We start from the raw sequence: 21,381 nt of genomic DNA on the forward strand, positions 1-21,381 counted from the left end.
TCTAGAATTACTTGGAAATAAGCAGTAGCAAACTTTAGCACTGCTGTTGCGCTAGACTGAGCCTTCGTGTGCTCGCGCGCGGTTTCATTCAGTTTTATCGCTGTCTGTGATCCTGCTACAAACATGTCAAGCTTATTGAGTGATCAAGAAATTTTAGTGGCACTGGAAGAAGAATTGATTGATTCTGGATCGGTGGGAGAAATATCTGAGTGGGAACACTCTGAAGGAGATTTAAATTCAGGTATGTTACAGACTGATATAACTTGTCATCTCTAGTACTGTTGCTTCAGTTTCTGGCACTGCAATTACGAATAAGTTACGTTTTATTTGTCTTCGTCTCGTGTTTTTTTAGTTGAATCTGATAATGAATAAGCTGCTGTTCAAACAACTTCCAAGAGACAATGTTCCTCTGCTGTAACACAGTCCTCTGCACCAACACAGAAGAGGCAGCGGTCTTTGCAAACAAAATCAACAGATACTGATTTAGGTTGGAGGTTGGAGGTTTGAGGACATACAGCCTCCTTTGCCCATACTTATTCCATGAATTTTTTGCTCCCAAATTTTGATGATCTTATCGAGTACTTTGTTCAGCAGAAGTAGGGGTAGTCCATCACCTTATCTTATATTATGATAGTGAGTATAAATTTTTGGTTGCCCGATATTAATTGTCTAGTAAATTAGTTAGTTATCAGGGCTGCCCAGAAAGTAATTCCCATTTTCATGTAGCATGGGAAGTAACTGGGGTATGGTGGTGGTGGTGGTGGTGGTGGGGAATGGAACAGTTGCTACTCTTTAGGTTAGTGTGTGTAGAGTAGTTTTTCTGGCCTTTCTAATTTGTTATGATGCTGAAGAAGGGAATGTCTACTGAACAGAATCATGGCCAATGGTGTAACAAGCATTTCCCCATGATAATTCTTAAACAAAGCCATAGGTAATGGTGTGGTATCACCTGGATAAAAAATAAAAGAAAACAAAGGGGCATGCTAAACTCGCTCTGTTAGAATGCTTATGTCTACCATTTTCTGAGATGTTAAAAGAATCTTGTTTGTGGATTTTAGGGAATGTGGAAGGACAGTCAGTTCTGTGCCATTAAGAAATCTGAGAAGAGCCATTACAAAACTAGTAGTGCAAGCTGTTGACTACCAATGTGTTTCTACATGCCACTGCTTAGCCACAATCTGTCTGGCAAACCAAGAACTCTTAAGTCTTCAAATGAGATGTTTTCGAACATCTACACTGTGGCTCCAGGCTTTACTCAAAGTAATTTTCACCTCTTCTTAAACATGAAAATAAGCCTAGGCTCTCAACACTTGACTTAAGAAAACAAGAAGCTGTCAGAGGCTGTTATTATCTCAAGTAGCAGAATTTTATGTAGAAGGGATTTATTAATTCAGTAAGTGAGGTGATTGATATTTAAATTGTGACTAATGTTTAAATCTGAATTGGGATAAGTAGACAAGTAAGCTAACGTGTAATTTCAAGATTTATCTAATAAATTTTCTTTGGCTATTACAGTATTACAGCCTAACAGAGAGTACTTTCTGGATAACACTTGTATTTATTTTAAAACTGTAATAACTCCAGAGATTTTCATCTGATCATTTAGCTCTGTAAACCAGATTTTTTTTCTCAATTGTGTATCTGGTTTTATTGAGGTTCATATGATTCTGATAGTGATTACCAATATGAATTCTGTAGACTGCCAGTTTTCTGCTGTTCTTAGTGTTAAACTATTTTTTTTATTAATGAATAGCATCCTATAATGAATGACATTACACATAGACATATAAAGGCAGCTTTTAAAGCTCAATATTATGAGTTACAAAATTTTGAAGCTCACCATTAATAAAATTCCGAGTACACTTGTTCATTAGACTTTGACTAAAATATCCTGAAACTTGAGGTACTTCTTTAGTTTCTGTGTCATTATGGAGTCTAACCATGTATTTCACAACAGTTTCCTGTGAACGTATATCTTGAAGGAGCTGGCTGGAGCACAGTGGATATATTTATCTTGTACCAGTTGCAAGCACTTGTCACTCAGCTGATGAACAGTCATCACTTTGTGTCTCTAATGGAGTAACATCACATTCTCCTTCACATTTTAAGCCTCTAAATTCAATGCCAAACTCTGGATCACCTTAGCCATACTTTTTGAAAGCGTTATCTGAATAATACAAGAGAGATGCTGAAAGAGTGCATTTTGATAACGAGAGTATCTAAAGCTGCACACATAATGACAGCTAGTGGCAACCATCTAAAGCAAGACATGACAGCTAAGCTACAAATGTAGGACCATATGCTCTCTATTGGCTGAACACGTAACTATCAGTGGTGAAATGGATGTAAGCGGGCTCTTATTTTTTTGAAGGTCAGTTCTTAAGTTGCCTGAGTATACTCAGGGTTTCAAGTATCTGTCAGAATAATAAAAATGAGATAATTTGGGGTTTTATGTTAAGGGGTTAATGTTGTCATACCTATTGCTGGACTTGAAAACTCCCTTGCTTAACCAAGTAGCCACCTCTTTACCTGTATAGACAGATCCCTCTTTTGTATTTGTCATACTGACTGACTGAGATGCACACAACACTGATGCCTAGTTTACTACTGTATATTCCCACTCTGGCTGCGCCGTTTGACATGTCACTATGTAATGTACCCGAAGCGTTCTGGTGTTTTCACTCCTCTTCCATGTACACAACTTTCTTTCATAACCAAGAGTTTGCAGTAATTAAACAGTTCTCTGTGCATGTTCCTCTTCCATTTTTCCTTCAGTATGTGTTGTTGTACTATTTTCCCTTCCTTCCTTTTCTCGTTATTGAATTCCAGTTCTCCATCTCAATTAAATTTTCAGGTCCCTAAAAGTACTGAAATTTTTTTTATCTCATCATATTTTTGCAATCTCTTCACAGTCTATGGAGCTAGTAGGGATGTAATGTGTCCACGAAAATTGACAGTTTCACTGGTGCAACCAGAATGGGAGAAAATTGGTACTAGTTGAAAGAGATTCACGTGTGTTTGAATGCTGCCAATGTTAGGCTGCCCCTTAATGCAAAGTATTACTGTATACATAGTTAAGAGTAATGGTGCCAACACTGCGAGAAGCAGCTGACGCTGCTTTCATCTCGCTGCTCCTCTTCCCTCAGCAGTCCTGACGTAATGGCATGGCACATCTACTTCCATCGTGTGGATTGTCGACTTATTGTAGACAAACAGGACACTAGTACTACTGTGGTGTGTCACGGTTTTATTTTGAGTATGATATTCCAGTCACTATTTTGCTCATAACAGTTCACCTGCATTCCTGTTTGTTGTTTATTAATATACCTACACCTGCATTACCTGTATTTGATTTTGTGTTTGTAACTCTGTAATAACTCTCAACAAACCAGGAATCTCGCTGCAGTGAGATGAGCTGTGTATCTTTGGAGGCCAGACTTAACATATTGTCCCTGAAGGGGAACAGCAGACTGTTCAGTAGTTGTCGGGACAACAGTGTCGGCAATTGATCAGTAAGGAGGAAATGAAATGAAACTTCATGGGTTGAGAGGGTACATGATGTCGTTACAGTGATTACAGAATTTAAACACATTTAGCTGTTAGTGGACACTGATTTACGTCAGTGGGGAAAGTTAAAAATTTCTTCCGGACGAGAGTTTGAACCTGGGTGTTGGGTTCACTAGGCAGATGCACTGACTGTTAAGCCAGCAACTGCATGGGCTACCTTAACACGCCTCCCATCAGACCCAAGTTTTCAGTTTATCTACACACTACTGATGTTTCCATGCCCATTACTGTCATTACTCACAGCACTTTGCCGAATTCTGAGAAAGTTCGAGTGTTGTGTGCATCTGCAGTGAAGGTATGTCTGAAAGAAGAAACACCACATATATAATTAACGTGAAGCTTGCCATTGATTCTTTCAGTGTAGGTGATCACGACGCTCAAACTCTTACAGGAATCGGCGGATCATTGCGAGTAATGAGGATAATGGGCAGGGGCACAATGTCAGTAGTATGTGGATGAGTTGAGAATTTGGGTCCGACAGTAGGTGTGCTACGGAGGTCCATGCAGTTGCGATGACCATTGTGTACGGATGGCTTAGTGGTCAGAGCATCTGCCTAGTGAGCAGGAGAACCGGATTGTAATCCCAGTCTGGCACAAATTTTCAAAATTCCCCATTGATGTAAATCAATGCCCATTAGCAGCTAAATGTCATTAATTCCTTTGTGTCACAATTCATAATGACTAGGACATCACATATATTACAGAATTGAATCACATTTACAAAGAACTTGGCGTATGAGCCAACTTATTGGTATGACACTGCACTCTCTCTGGCCTGAATGTATGCACTGATTTGGTTGATAAGGGTGTCATAAAGTCGTCGTACCCTCTCCTGAGACAAGCTGGCTCATATTGGTTGTAGTTTGTCCTATATAACCTGGATACTGTCACTGGGGCGGAATTATTGTCCGAGCTGGTCCAACAACACATGTTCTTTCAAGGACAGATCTAGTAATGTTGCTGACCACAGGAGGACCTCAGCATCACCCAGACAATTCATAGAGGCATGTGCAGTGTGTGGATGAACATTGTCCTTTTGAAAAATGGCACCACATTACTGTGATATAAGAGCACCACATTACTGTCATATAAGAGGTAACACATGAGGATGCGGGATGTCTGAGACGTACTATTGTGCCATTAGAGTTCTCTCACTCACTACCAGCCTTGACCTGAAGTCACACACAGTGGCTTCCCCCACTATGTGACCCCCCCCCCCCCCCCAACCCACCCACCCCAAAACATTGGAAGAATGGGACCTCTCCTCAGGTCACCACCTCCTTACAGGGGTAGAACACAACCACAGTTTGTCACTTGACACCATGTGATGCCATTAGTCAGCAATCCGTGTTTCCCAGTCATGGCACTACTCCAAATGCAGCACTTTACATTGTGGTGTAAACAGCAGATTACGCATAGTGTGGTACTTTCCTTTTCTGGCAGCTGCTAGTCTTCAACCAATGGTGTGGGATGACACAGAATTGGTGCTAGGAGTCCATTACTGTTTTTCACATTGCAGGCACATACCGTATGTAAAAGGATTACAATGTGCTTGATGTGCAATACGGTAATCCCTCTTGCTTTGATCAGACGCGGTCGGTCAGAACCTGTATGGGGAATATGGCTGCCCTCATGTTCCCTCGCAGGCCAACACTGGGCCACTGTCACATCTGAATTCCAGATGTTGCCCTGTTCGACAGTTGGCCAAGTGGAGGCCCACAGTGAGACCCCTGTCAAACACTGTTGGGTACTGATAACACTATCTGACATGAGCATGCAGCATCTCCCTGTCGTTCACATTGATCACTCATTGTTTGTCCTGTTGAGAAGTGGGTGGGGTTGTGGGTGTGTTCCTATACACCTATTTTTCTTCCCATGCATGACATTTTAACCCTAGAATGCTGCTTGATTTAACCCAAAAAGGAGTATGGAATTTCTCTGTCAGTTGCGATGTGTCACTGTCATTACTGTCCTGTACTACTTCATTTGCTTCTCTGCATAATAGATTTTGATGTTTGTGGTGTGCTCCTTCCCATTAATAATTTTAGTTTTTGCTGACTGCAATTCCACTGTATTCTTCTGTTCCCTGCAGCTTTCTTGACTTCTGGTATTGGGTATAGCTTCTTGCAGTATGGTTGGTGCAGTTTTATTTCTGTTTTATATGGGAGTGCTTTTCTACCACCTGGCTTCCCGGAAAAGTAGGGTGGCCAATTTATTCATTCTATTACACATAATTATTATTTCTGTAATTTTCTGGATAGTTTCCTCTTCTTTAATTTTGTGTTTTTCTAGATGCTGTCTCAAGCCACTGTGTTGTGCATAATCTATTTTTTCCCGTTTTCTATTGTCTTCCTCTGTCATAGCACAATATATCCCTGTAAATGTCACAGTATCCTGTATAATCTCCATAAATGCAGCCCTTTGCTCTCTTTGACCCTTCTGAATCTTTGCATCATTTTTCCCAAAATTAACCTCCACTTGACATTCCGGCATCTAGTCTGCTCCTAATATACGATCCACACACAAATGTGGTAGTACCAAATCTGGTACCGTGCCGCGGAATTTGAATCCGCGCCAGACATCATGGACTTCAAAGACTTCGAAGACCCATAGAGGTCTCTGCACCATTGTGCCGTAAGCTGTGGCATCATGCTCCTCCTGGCCCGCTTTTAGTGTGAGGGTGCCACAGTGGAACACATGGTTCCAGTGGCCAATAGTGACGCCCGTGGTAGCGTACTTAAGCGCCTGCCTCTCTCAGCCAGGCAGTCTAATCTCGTGTACGTCGGTTGACACCTCGCCTCACGTTAGACAGCTTACTTCCTTGTTCTGTGTATGAGTGGATGTGTTTGTTTCCTTGTGACTCCGTTGTTTGATCTTGTTGTATTGTTCTGTCCTTCGTTGGTCGTGTCCGTCCTCTCCCGTTGTGTTGTTGTTCGCGGCCCTCTCCTCAGGTCCCGCCGTGCTTTCCGTCATTGCTACCCGCGACCATCCCGGTCGCAGTTACAACACCAAAGAATTCATTCCATGCAATTTTCTCTCTGCCATGACATCCAGTAACACATGGTATTTTATAAGTTTGCTTATAACTCTGATTGCACCTACAGTTTTGTATCCATATACGAAAAAATATGTTACCTTGCTTTCGTTTCTCAATAGCTTTTCATTAGATTTTCAGAACTTGAAGAAACATCATTTGCTGAACCTATAAAGGGCTGCACTTCTAAATCCTTGATTTTTTCATATCTATTGTTGGTGACTTGTTCTTTTTGCTGCACCTTGTTCTGACATCAGTTCCTGTAATTCTTCTTTGAGCTTGTCAACATGTGTCACTAGTATTTGTGCTGCCCCTGCATTTCCATTTCCTGATCGGGTCTCTTCTAGGTCATGCAGTCCGTCACACTTTTTGCTTGTTTCCATTACAGTATCCTCGATCCTGGTCATATTACTATACAGTGTACACAGATCGCTTTCCACTCCTGTTCTTTCTTAGATGATTCTGTATTTGCTGTGATCTCCTCCTTAATTGTGGTGGTTGTTTTGGTTCGCTTATGTAATCCTCCTTTCAGTTTGGAAATTATTTTGTCATTGTTAGTTCCTAACTCCTCGCATTCAGCTACTCACAATTTCATTAATTCTTTAAGTTCTTCTACATCCTCTGCGTTTTGTGCTTCCCTCTTCTTTTTTATTTATGAAATCCATGAATGTACTGAGTTAACTTTGTATTCCAAATTCACTGAGATTTGTCTTTTCTCTTTGTTGACCTTCACATGTCCCTGAGGAAGGTGTGCTGCTTTATATTATACTATCTTCCATTTTAATTTCACTGCTCTCAAAAAATCTTGAATTCTTAGATCTATCTCCTTGTTTCACTTTATTTTCTTCCTGTTCATTACTCCACAATCCAAATGTTGTGTTTGTTTCAGCTGCATTAATAGTTTGTGATAGTATTAGGTGAACAATCGTCCATTTGCTGGAATAAACAGGAAAAATATGATAGTTCCCAGCAATTAGATTATTTGCATTAGTGGCCAAACCACTGCTTCCTTCTGCCATTCAGTCATGTGAACACATTCCATTTATCCATTCATGAAGGAAAAAAATCTTTGCTCTGTCCAAGTACTTTGCTACATTGCACCTCCTTGCCACTTTGGGTATCATTCCACCTATTCTCTGCACATGTCGCCAGTTCTTTCACAATCACTTTTTTAAATTTTAATATCATTCTCCCCTGCATACTTCTTCATGAAAGATTTTCCACTCACTCATCATCATGTGTTAGGTAATAGTGCAAGGGGGCGTAATTACTGAGCATTCAATTATCAAGTCGCTCACTGTTTTGGTTGTTCAGAGAAAATAATCCTTCACTCACCACATTTAGCACAGAAACTATTTATTGTACCGAAACTTGTTTTTTACCACAAGAGAATATACCTACATATTCTTTCTTCGACTAGCTCACAGATTTTTGTTTACTACCAGTGGTCTCAACAACTCGAACACCTGCCCCAACTCAACTACCACACAAACCAAAGACCCGTGTAAAACAAAGGTACTTTACAACAGAACAGAATAGTGTGAAGATATGCATCAAACTACTACAACCCTGCAATTACATAGCCAGAAATCCTGTTCTTTCTGTCATCACACTTCACTAATTCCCACTATATCTAACTGCAATCTACCAATTTCCCTTTCAAGTTCTCTAACCTACCAGCACAACCTTTAGAGTGCCAGATCTTTTTTCCCCTGATGACATCCTCCTGAGTAGGTTATGCCTGTACATTTGAATAATTTAGCCAAGATGATATGCCATCATTAATAAACTGTGTGACAGAGTTGCATGGGCTTGGGAAATATACAAGCTATAGAGTTCTGCTGCTTTCAGCTCTGCCATTGTAACAACAAAGCAAGGCCAATTGGCTTATATTACAAGGCTTATTCATTCAAATATCCAGACTGATGCCTCTTGTAACTACAAAAAAGGCAACTTGCCCCCCTCTCCAGGAATCATATATTAGGGGTTTGCAGCAGATATCTTTCTGCTGCAGTTTCAACTACTATCCGACTGTCTGTGTCATTCAGGCATTCAAACGTCCCTGCCACCAGACAGTCCGCAGTTCATAGGAGATGCTGTCAACAGTCTTAAGTTCCCTCAATAAACTAAAGAACTTTAATGCCACATTGCTCCATACTATGTATGTTATCAACATCATAATAGAGTGAAAGCAGGCAAAAGGAACCAAATTTAAGAATATGTTCACACATGACTTTAGCTGAAGCAGACTGTGGCAGCTTTTGTTTGTTACTGCATTTTATTTTATTTTCCATGATGTTAATGTGTTAATATCAATGTTTAGTTAACAGCACATAATATTTGTTTTATCAGGGTATTACTATGGTGTTCACTGTCAGAGCCACCAGTAGTAGTAGTAGTAGTAGTAGTAGTAGTAGTAGTAGTATTATGCGGCATTCATATGTTTCATTTTGGCAGCTGAAAACATAGAAACAAATCGGCAATTTTTTGTTTGGATGCAGTTACATGCTATATTCTGTCATTGTGTTACATTCATAGTCTTAGACTAAAACAATTGTGTTACATTCATAATCTTAGACTAAAACAATATTTTAACTAGGTTTTACAATTTCTTTCAGGTTTATTTGCTTTGATTCTGTGTTGCTTCAATATCAGCATCACTCCTTACAAATCTCGAAGCAATTCACTGATTGATCTCAGCTTGTATGCAGCAGCAGCTGTGTGTATTTACCTGTATAGAGCAGCCATTGGAAGTGTTCTACTTCCTTTTGATTATCCACAATCAAGGTAAGCATTTTTATACCGCCAATTGTCTTCCAATTTTCGTATTACATTAATTTTGAATTGAAAAATAACATAACTTGTGAGCCTGCAATATAGGCAATAGGGAAGCTATTTTGCAGTGCTCTCAGTCTTTGTATAGTATTGTCTGACAATTTAGTTGCAATTCCGTCAGTCTATACTCTGGCTAAAATTGTTGTTGTACACAAGACTAGGAAAATGATGATATACTCTGTAAATTATTATAAAATATTGAAGTGACAGCTTGTAATTGGGCAAAGCTTCTAGTTCAGTTTCTTAGGAAATCTATGGACTTCTGAAAACAATGTGTCATTTGTAGAAATGTAACACAGGATGCCTGAAAGAGTACGAGAGCATGTGACACAGTAATAACGTGTTATTGTGCATAAGTAATAGATTTATTGCATAAGTAAATGATTTATTTTTACAAACATTGGCAGGGCATATGAAAGTGTGAGTGATTTAGCTTGTCAAGTTTGGTGTGGGAATCAAGAGTGTGAATGATGTTCCACAGCGTACATGAATGACATCTAATTTCCAGAGAAGCACAATTTAAACAATTGTATTATCCATTTGGTGTCCAGGGAGTTTGAAGAGAATAAGAATACAGAGCTACAGTTGTCAGTTATAAAAACTTCGCCAACAACATTAATCTAAAACATTTTAAAAACAGTCATAGGAAAAATTGATGGGCTTGTAAAATATCTCATTTGCATTCAGTTTTGATTACTTGATTACACTGCCTTGGTTGGTCACGAAGAGACTGAAATTATTACAAAATACGATGTACACTTGAAGATTCCATAAAATTTCAGGAGACCCACTGAATGTCTGCAACTTTGTGCCACTATATTTTGGCTCAATGCCTTCTGGCCATCTTCATGTGAATACTCAGGTGATGATGGATGGAAGATTCTGCACCGAAATATCATGGTGGGAAGTTGCAGGCATCTATCAGTTTTTGCAAAATTTTATGGGACAGTTTGTACACCAGGAAAGTTTTAAACTTTACACTTACATTTTTTGCAATACAAATAAGTTACAATACAGTTTGAAAAACCACGTTTTAGTGTGGACTGAGAATCAGTGTGAGATGTTTGTCTCATAACATACAAGTTAAATCAGTGATTTATTGTAGAACTACCTCATCAACACTGTACGATGCTAAATTATAGTTTTAGGTATTTTGGTATCCAGTCTAACTATAATATATCATTCAGTTCCTCACAGTACATTCGTAGTTTTACATTTTTCAGTTCATTTTGCTGTATCATGCTCAGATAATAATATTATCATTCACCAACTCCTTTGCTGAGTAAGGGCAATTTTGAACTAAAGTACGATTTTCACTTCAGCTAACTACTCTAGATCTTGGTTGTATTTATGATCTTTAACTCATTACAAATCTTCATTGCCATGTGCTGCGGAGTTGGGCTAAGAACTGTTGGCAGAAGCATAAATTTCTCTTTATTCATATAACTGTAAATGTGCTGTAAATTATTTACTAAAAGTAAGCAAGGATTGTTGTGTGTAAAAAGCACTAGTACATGTACAAAACACTTAACATATTCAGATCACTTAACAGGGCTGTCTCTGTACATACTTTTGAGAGAGCCACCAAGTCTTGTTAACCAGTAGGGGTTAATTATCACAAATATTGATTCATCAGCACATTGTTTTAGCGTGAGCAGTAAACAAGTTACTTGAAAAGAAAATTAGAGTTTGTGGAACGAGACAGCAAAATAGAGGATTTCCGGAAAAATTAAAGTGTGCAAAAGTCAATGTGTTTGAAGCTTGTCATCTACGGAAAGATGAAGTACTCGCATAGGTATGGAGAGCTTCGAAAAGTAAAATAATAGGAACGATCTCTACAACACATAACGCCACTTTGACTGACACTCAAAGAAAATGCAGAAAAACCAATTACACAATAAAAAAACCTGAAAGTGTATTAGACTACAACAAATACATGAAAGGAGTGGATCGGGCAGACCAATATTTGAGTTATTACCCAATATAAAGAAAAACTATCAAGTGGTCAAAAAAGGTTTGCATGTACCTCTTTAATTATGCATTGTTTAATGCATTCCATACATGTCAATATTTCAATACAGAATTCATGATTTTTTTATTTAAAGTGTCTGATTCGTGGATAAAAGACCATGTACCTGCTTCTGAGTAAAACTTGGAGGTTGCCACTACATTGCATACGTCTCATCATGATTTGGTTGACAGACTTTCTGGTCACATAAAGTAACACCAACTAATACTTATTTCCGAAACGGAAAAATCAAAACAAAGAAACTGCCATGTATGTTCCAAAAACAAAAAAAAAAAGAACAAACAAACAGCAAGTCTTGTAGAGTTGCGTTATCATGGAGTCTGTTTTGCTGCATATCGTATGAAAGAGAAATACTAAGTATCAAGGACAATGCAAATATATGAAACAAACAAATTTTGTATTTATTTACGTATTTATATCTCCAAAGTTTCATGAAAGTAGGGGAACAGGGTTGAGAACTTATGAGAACTAACAGCGAGATTAGTAAAACTTAACAATTTATAATCTCCCAATAAGGTCAAGAACGGCCGGCAACAACCCAAGTAATCCGAATAAGTGCTGCCGGCACCAAGCGAATACATTTGTGCGAGACTAGTGGATGCCAAAGTGTTACATGCCTTTGCTACCTGTGACTCATCATGTATAACCCTTTCATTCAGTCCAATAGTGATGTCTTTTTCTATGGCTGGTTGTCCTGTCTCTCATTTCACTGCATTCCATATAGCTTTAAGTCTGTTGTCGGAAGTACTGATTTACGACATTATATGCATGTTCCTTGATTTTTTAATAACCTTTCTTAGTAATTTTGAGTATTTTTTGTAGTGTGCAACTACTGCCTGATCCCTACCTGTTACTACCAAAAGCTAAATTTTCCCGTTTTCTTTCACAAGACACTTTAATCGCTCTTGTGAGCCATGGTTGTTTACATGGCTGTTTAGTGTTCTTTCTGTTAGCTTATGCGAAAAGCTGTTTTCAGATGATTATATGAGTTTATGATGGAATAGATTAAATTTTATGTTTGGTTCACCTTCTGTAAACTATTCTTAAAAACATTTGCCTTGGAGTCACTAATTACTCTAACTGATTTCCATGGAAGAGTAATCATACTGTAAGCCACTACATTATTTATCCTAAGTAACTATGCATTGTGATTGGAGAGAGCATTTGTTACTGATTAAATAGTTATTTTCTTGCTTTGAGCTTCATTAAAGGTCCTACTGTCTTCATCCACTTAGACATTGTTCACAGTCATTTGAGGTATGGAATATTGGCTATATTTATGCCTGTGTGCATATTTGCATTTGCGTAGTGATCACGCTGTGTGTCGTGTTCATAATTAGATGAAAATTACTTGCTTTTCACATTGTGTCATGACATTACATCCTATTTTTATGAAATGCTAACTATACTGTCTGAACTTTTTTCCAGGGGTCTGTACGAGTCATTCGGAACGTGGTGTATTTTAGGAGTAATAATGATTAAATTGGTGTTGGAAGTTTTATTCACATCACACCATCAGAGCTTTTATGCCAGAAGATGGACAGTCTGTGCAAACATACTACAGAAAACATTTTCTGTAATTACTGTTTGTTGGATGATACTGTGTGCCTTGATCTACAGACCATATAATGTGCTGCTGCTTGGTTGTAATGTGTGTATAAGTCAACTGATATATGATACTGCTGTTACATATGGCACGACCAGTTGTATTTCACTACCAGTTATGCATTACTGGCTTGGAATGGTCTTCTATTTCTATCAGGTAGATAATCTTCATTTATAAAGCATCTGAGTTTTGCTGTATCATTGTCTGTACCTTGATTTTTCAAATGCACCATTCAGATATTGATAAATTACTTTACTTGAACCATGTAAGACTTGTTGTTAACTCCATGTTTATATTTGAGTGTGTGCTGTTTTTTGTTGTTCTGAGTGATTGAAATTTGGCCTTTTCATAGGGCAATTCAAACAGCTTGGCAAGTATTGATGTCGCTGCAGGATACATAGGACAAGAAGAATACAACATTGCTTCAGTTGGGGCACTCCTTATTGCACATACGTATTGTGCTCCCATTCTTTCTTATTTACTTTTAATAAGAAATATTTGCAAGCATTCAGTTCAACATGATAAAGAATGGTAAGCTTGTATCAAATTTTAAGAAGCCCTGACATTTACCATTGCAAGCAATTTATTTTGATTTTGTATTAAACATTTGTTACTAACCAGTTAACCAGTTACATTTATGAAAGAGGAATATATTGGCCCCATTGTTTGACTTCTTAATAATGACAAGCAAAAATGAAGAAGGATAACCATTTGCCTGCAGTGCAAACAGAGAAAAATTCTGGAGCTTTTGAGGAAGCTTTTTAGTAGGAGGAATGAACTCTTCAAGTGGATGAATGACTGGGTCTGGATTGATTTTAAGGTCATGAGTGTTTGTTTGTTTCATAGCTGCGAGTTTGAATTCAGTGGGAAGGGGTTTTATGAGGGAAGATGAATAACGTCATGTTATAAAGCTATCCATCTGAAAATCCTACTCTTATTTTACAAAATAGCATTTTGCCACCAACTCAACGTACACAGCACACCTGTGCACCCCTGTATCAGTTTTGTTTGCTATCTGGCACTTCAGTCAGAGGTATCTTCTGTCCACAAATGAAAGCAGTTACTGTCCAGTTTGTGTGTTTGTGTGTGTGTGTGTGTGTGTGTGAGAGAGAGAGAGAGAGAGAGAGAGAGAGAGAGAGAGAGAGAGCTGGCATGGTGGTAAGGTATTAGACTCACATTTTTTATCTTTCCAACGTTTGTCTGTGTAAACTAAATTAACAAAAATAAAATTTAATAATACATGTGACAATACAGGGACATGACATTTGTGTTAGTTTTTGTGTGTGTCTTGCATAACTGATCACATAGTGATTTCTGTAAGACAGAAAAAGCTGAAAGGAAAGCAATAGCTTAAATTCCGATATTAACTTACCTATTCAACACAGAAATGTGTTAATTAAAATAATTTAGAAAAAATTCTGTGTGTTCAAAATCTTCTTTATTATTTTGTACTGTGTTCTTTTTTTGTTAAAATATTATATGCTGCAAAATATTGTAAAAAAAGTTATATTTCTTATCTCTTTTAGGCTTGATGACCAGCTGCACAGATTGTTTTGGTTTGTGGCTTCACATCGATCACTGCTTCTTACAGTATATTCTATACTTCTTACATTCCAAAGGCATCATTTATTTGTGTGGACAGTTTTTGCACCTAAACTGCTTTATGAAGCTATGTTTACAACTTGCACTCTTGTCAAGCTGCTTTTTACCTTTTTCATTGTTCAGTCAGTAATGTATAAAGAACAAAAATGTAAACAATGGAAGTAGTGTAATAAAATTTTCATTAATGATCTGCATTATCATTCATGTGTTTGCTGTAGAACATTTGACGGAATATTGTGGACTTTTTCAAGTCCTGTAAGAGTTGTGGAGTGCACATGTTGAGCACACATTAGACAACTGTTTGGATCACCTGCAGATAATGACTAAATCAGTTGTCGGAATATTGTGTGCAAAGTGGAATTAGCAAATTGGCCAGAAACCTAAAAAGATGCCACAAACCATCACTCTGAGAACACCTCAGAAGCAATATAGTCACCATACACTGATTTCCAGTTTAGTAAATACAGAGGGAAATAACTCATTTTCCATCTCCATTATTTATAATTGTTCTCCTATTACAGATAATACCTGGTATACAATTTTTGTTTTGGATATTGTAGAGAAAAATTTAGTTACAAATGATTGTTCATTCATTTATCTGTGGAGTCTATCTGGAAGGAGAACCTTTGTTCTTATGGAATGAATCAATCTATATGAGCAAAAGAGAAGCAACTCTTAAAAACTTAACCTGTGTATGGTATTAACAATAAGCTGTCACTACAGTATGTGATATCTGCAAAATGTGACCTAAGAAATTAGAAGGAAAGTTACTGCTTCGGAAAAAAAGCTACTATTTCCCCATTTATATTAGCTAGCTGCTTTTTAATCATGCTGGTAGCTTGTATTTATATGTATATTTTTGTATTTTTAAGAGAAGATAGTTACGTACATTTGTAGCAACAATGAGCAATTTATAATACACTACCAGTGTCTTGCACCTTTAGAACATTGCTACTTTCCATGCAGGTAACGGGATTTTCAATATTAATAACAATGTAATTTGTTGGTGTAGTGGGGTAAGAAGGTGTGCTTTTACTTTTCTTCTAAATTGATTGTTGCATAATTTGAGAGGGAAGCTAACTTTACACTGAAGTGTGTAACTCCAAGAAAATTTTGAAGAAAAGTGTGTTGGTTTGTTACAAAATAAAAACCCAGATCCTATTGATCCCATATCAAAGATAAATATTAAAAGTTTTTCATTGTTTATCTAACTATGCCCACTTCGCCACTGGCATTTGGTGACGTGTTTTGCTTATTTCACCAAGTACATTGCTCATCATAAAAAAAGAGCTGCACCAAAAAGGACAAAGCAGATTGCTCTCATAATTGAGAGCCATGTAGTTGGTACAACACATATGAAATGAATACACTTTCAACTTTAAAGGACCAAAATTTACTGCAGCACATGGCCATAAAACATATGTGCTAGTATGACGTCGGGTCTGCAAGGTTGTGAGCACAAGCACCTAGATTCAGAGTATAGAGTTGTAAAGGTCTTGGATGTAGTCCTGTGATACTCCATTCCTTTCCGCTTGCACCTGAGTGCAAATGATTGATGGCTGGACGCGGAGTCTCGATGACACATTCTGTGACACCCCACACATTCTTGACAGGGGAGGGATCTGCTGGCCATGGTGGAGTATCCATAGCTGCAAGGCATGCTTGCGAGATGGCAGTGGCATGAGGATGAGTATTGTCCTATTGAAATAGGGCATGGGTGTGAATGCTTACAAATGGTAGAGCCACCGGTTGCCAGACCTCCTCCGTGTACCTTGTGGCTGTCACATAGCTCATTAGGAATACTAACAATGAGGGGGAACCATATGATATCGCTCTGCACATGATTGTACCAAGCTGGTGGGATGTGTGATGGGAGACCACAAACCGTTCTTCATAGTGCTCTCCACTGCGCCTCCAGACACAAACCTGGTGGGTATTGCCTCTGAGGCAGAGGTGGAACTCATCACTGATGGTCTGTGGGGTCCCGTGTCTGTTGTTGCCAACACCAAGTGTATTGAGCATGTTTGTGGATGTGAGTGGTAATGGTTTACATGCTTAGAGTCCTGCAGCATGCAACTGCTTGCCAATGTTACTAGCACTTATGGGATGTCGGATGGAGAGCAAGACATCCAACTGAATGGCCCCCATCATTGTCACTGGAGCTGTTTGCACGTGGTGGACAATCTGTCAGTCCTCTTTTCTCGTAGTGCATGTCAGAAGTCGTGTTTGCATATGTTTCTGTATCCATTACTACTTACAATGGGTGATGGTGGTGTCTGTACGAACAGTGTGGTTTTTATAACAATTAGTGTAAATCACTTGCTGAGCTAATTTTAATGAAAATATAAAAAAATTTTAATGTGTTGATTAAGCTGCTGCATAGAATACATATTGAAATGTGGCCCAGTATAGGACTAGTACTTCCTAGGATTATTATTTATTTATAAATTCTTCATAATTACAGCCCATTATCTAAAAAGCTAAAATATGCCCTACAAATCACATTACCTTGGATAACTATAAGTTATGTCTTAATTATTTATTTCTGATGCTTGATTTTTTTTAAGAAAAAGAGACATTAAAAAAGAAAAAAAAACGCCTACAACCACTTCTACTATTACAAAACTACATTAAAGCCCTTATCCAATCACACAGCTACTATCTTCTACAAACACTAGAATTTATCTGTTTTTTTTTCATTTATTTTGGTGCATTTAACTTATATGTGATTGTTTCTGCTACTGGATCTGTTCTCATGGTACTCAGGTCAACATCCATAGTCTGCTGAATTCCTTGGGTGTTGGGCCGCATGTCAGCAGCGTTTCCACAGTAGCGTGTAATTCCATCCATCAGTGTTACTTTTTAAAGTCCACACTTCCATGATTTCTTGCACCAACACAATACAGATTCTTGCGGCAGTGTTTCACTTGGTGGTCACCAACCTCATCATTTTCTCTCAATCTGCAGATTATGTTGTCTACACTGGACAGAAGCATGTGGCTTATGATTGAACGCCTCCTGAAGCCTACTTTGGCCTTCCTGGATACTGCGGTTGCAGTATCGTCCAAGATGCACCAGATCAAATCGCTCCTCAGTGCTGCTTTGGATCTCACATTCTTAATACCTGATGTCCATTACTTGCTGCATCTTCATAGAGTGCGCAGTCCCACAATGTGTGTTCTGGTGCACCCACACCACTGCAGGTGCAGCTATCATTCATCTGTCTTCTGATTTTGTATAGACACATGGCATAAGGGCCATGGCCAGTCAGGTAATGTATCAATCCACTCAATTGGTTAAGAAATATCATTTTTGATCTCTTCCTGATGTTAGGAAGAAAATCATATGTTGTCCTGTCAGTGTCTGAAGTGTCCCATTCATTTTGCTGCAGTTGTAATATGTGATCCCTTATTGCCTTGTTCGAACTGACTTCAGTTCCAAGCACCCTTCATACTTCCATTTGATTGCCTTTCTTTAACCAGTGAAAGACTCCCTTTTCCTAATTTCCAAGTCCAGTGGGCATACTCCTAAAATTACTTACAAAGCATCATTCGTGGTAGTGCCTTAGGCCCCTATTAATCTTAGTAGCACACCTCATTGAACTCTTCTCACTATTGAGGCTGGCTTCACTAGCTGCAGTCTGAGCCCAGATGCTTTCACCATATCCTAAGACTGATGTTTATATAGATTGGTGATATACTCTAATTGTCTTAAAGGGAAGCCAAAATTGCCTATCTGCTATGGTTATAATTTGATTCATTACGTTTGTACCTTTCCTGCCTGCTTCCTCTACATCATTGGCAAAGTTACGAAGTTCATCCAGAAATACCTTAGATATCTTGTTACTACACTACTTCTAATTGTTAAATCATTTAATTTTATTATAGGGTTTCTTATTAGGTTCCCTTTCAGCAGGAGGTACGTTGTTTTGTGAGGGGCTAGCGACAATTTAACACTTAGACACCAGCGCTCAAGTTCATGTAGGGTCGCATTACATTTGTCTTCTATAATTCTTGTGGAGTCGCTACTTACAATGAACGGCACACAAATGCAACCAGACCACTTATGTTACTGCTGTCATGTCATTTCCTAGGATTATCTGATGAGTGCCACTGTTTATCTTGTCTACACTTTCACCTGACTTGTCACCCATCCAACATTGTGGTAGACTTGAGTGTATGACCCACCTTCCAAATCTCGTACTTGTATTCTGCTTTCATGTGAAATGCTTTACAGATCTGTTGCTTAGTATAGAGATATGTTCAAGCCTACTGCATTCCCCCTGCCACCCCCTCTCTTGCCTCTCCTCCCTTCCTTCCAGAGTCCTTTTTTCTCAAGGAATCTCAACTGATCTTCCGCCCTTCTTTGAAGACTACAGCTTTTTTGCCTTTTTCAAAGAAAACTTGTTTCTCCACAAGGCCAGTGTGTGTCATATAGCTCGCAGAAGTTTATAATGCAACGGGATCGGTTGTGGATCAGTGACAGTGCTGTATTACTCCTCGTCACCTCCAAATATCCCATCATATGCTTTATTTTTCTGGTTATTTTTAAGAAGTGGATTATGACAGTTTCAAATGATAAGTTACCAGTGAATACCAGATTATGTGATTTAATACTGAAGTCATTACTTATTACAAACCACTTTAATTACTCACAGTCTAGCAATGTCTTGTGCCCCACAATACAACATTAATTGCTTCACACTTAATCTCTGGGACCATAGAAACATGACAAGAATAGACTGAATCCATTAGTTCTGAACATCCATGCCTCACACGAGTGTGGCTGACCAACAACAGTAACAGATTTACACACACTATTGCCACTGTAACTTTGCTACTCCAAATGTGCACGTAATACGACAACAATAACTATTCATTGTCTACTCATTGTCAGCAGGCAAAGATTCCTTTGTGTAGGACATGACCAAACCAGTGGCAGCTGCATCAGTATAACACATACTCAGCTAGAAAGCTAAGCAAAAAGCTTATGCAACATGCCAAAAAAATAAATAAATATTCAAATGTGCCGAGATATAGGATCCTCATGAGTTCATATTACAAACTCCCCTCACGGTTGCAAACCTTCATACAAGTTTCTCTGTTCTACTGTGATTCCCTGAAAAGTATGAGGGTGGTTTGAAAAGTTCTCAGAATCACCACGGGAGGTCAGCACTAGTGCAACGAGTCATTCAGGTGATATTTTTTGGGCTGTTACTTGGAAACTCTTCCATGTCAGTGCTCTTGGAAAAGAGCTGTGGCAGTGACATGGCTCTGTTGTTGTTTCCGCATAGTGATTTGCAAAGATGGGGCGGGGGGGGGGGGGGGGGTGGAACTGAGATTTGAGCAGTGATTAAGTACTTCATAAAGAAAGTTATGAATGCAAAGGACATTCATGTTGATTTCCCGAATACCCTGGGAGACTCTGCTCCTAAATATTCAACTGTTGCCAAGTGGACAAATGAATTTAAATTTTAAAATTGGTCAGGAGAGGTTAGATGATGATCCGCGCAGTGGTCGGCCAAGATGTGTCACTACTCCAGAAATCATTGCAAAAGTGCACAAAATGGTCATGGAGGATTGCCAATAGAAAATGCGTAAAATTGCTCATGCTTGCCAGATGTCATCTGAAAGGGTATGCCACATTTTAACTGAAGAATTAGAAATGAAAAAAATTATCTGCAAGGTGGGTGCTGTGACTCTTGATGCGTGCCTGCACACATGTGCCATCGCCATGGCAAAATTACATCAACTAAGGTATGAATTGCTGCCACACCCACCTTATTCGCCCGATATGGCTCTGTCAGACTTCCATCTCTTCCCAAAACTGAAAATTTTCGGTGGTTGATGAAGATTCACTTCAAAGGAAGAACTGATAGCTGGAGTTGACAACTATTTTGCAGGCCTGGAGGAAACTCATTTTCGAGATGAGATCAAGGCACTGGAACATCGTTGGGCCAAGTGCATTAATCTACATGGAGACTAAATTGAAAAATAAAGTGTTTCAGTGATGTAAGTAGTTTTTTCAATTCTGTTCCAAGAACTTTTCAAACCACCCACATAGTATAGCTGACGTACAATATAATGGTCAAGCCTTCCATCCGGAGACTGCACTAGTTAAGATCCTTTCATGGAGTATCTTAGTGAATCAGTGCATAAGGTTTCCTCCTACCTGTTTTCTGTTAAGGTCTCTCAGATGTTGTCTGCCAAAACAGCTTTTGTAGTGAATTTGATTCTTTAGAAGGTGCAAGCAGGTGACCAGGGATTTTTAATTGGTGTGCAGGTAGCCAGTTTATGTGAAATAAGTTGTGGGGTGCCATTATGAATCATTTCTCACAAACTCAATAAAATAGTAATAGTTTAGTATTATGAAAAGATTCCTCTCAAAAAATTAATAAATTCTGAGAGCATGGTGCCGGCCGCGGTGGCCGTGCGGTTCTAGGCACTTCAGTCCGGAACCGCGTGACTGCTATGGTCGCAGGTTCGAATCCTGCCTCGGGCATGGATGTGTGTGATGTCCTTAGGTTAGTTAGGTTTAAGTTGTTCTAAGTTCTAGGGGACTGATGACCTCAGATGTTGAGTCCCATAGTGCTCAGACCCATTTTTTTTTTGAGAGCATGGTAAAGCTGACTATCACACAAGAACAAGTTCCGTGTACATCTCATCGCTGACTATCACACGTGAACAGTCTTATCACTAACTGTCAAGA

At 38.7% G+C, this 21,381-nt stretch overlaps 1 protein-coding gene across 1 annotated transcript in view; it reads left to right on the forward strand.

Annotated features, from left to right (window-relative positions):
* The window catches only part of LOC124616536 (GPI ethanolamine phosphate transferase 2), a 91,735-nt gene extending 76,874 nt beyond the window's left edge, over window positions 1-14,861 (forward strand). Inside the window, exons 11-14 of the mRNA XM_047144853.1 lie at window positions 9,220-9,388; window positions 12,894-13,227; window positions 13,424-13,602; window positions 14,598-14,861. Of these exons, the coding sequence (XP_047000809.1) occupies window positions 9,220-9,388; window positions 12,894-13,227; window positions 13,424-13,602; window positions 14,598-14,838 (923 nt within the window). The 3' untranslated portion in view covers window positions 14,839-14,861. The remainder of the gene's footprint in view (window positions 1-9,219; window positions 9,389-12,893; window positions 13,228-13,423; window positions 13,603-14,597) is intronic.
* Window positions 14,862-21,381: the final 6,520 nt, after the last annotated feature.

Source organism: Schistocerca americana, chromosome 5 (assembly GCF_021461395.2).
Source record: "Schistocerca americana isolate TAMUIC-IGC-003095 chromosome 5, iqSchAmer2.1, whole genome shotgun sequence".
Classification (NCBI taxonomy): domain Eukaryota; kingdom Metazoa; phylum Arthropoda; class Insecta; order Orthoptera; family Acrididae; genus Schistocerca; species Schistocerca americana.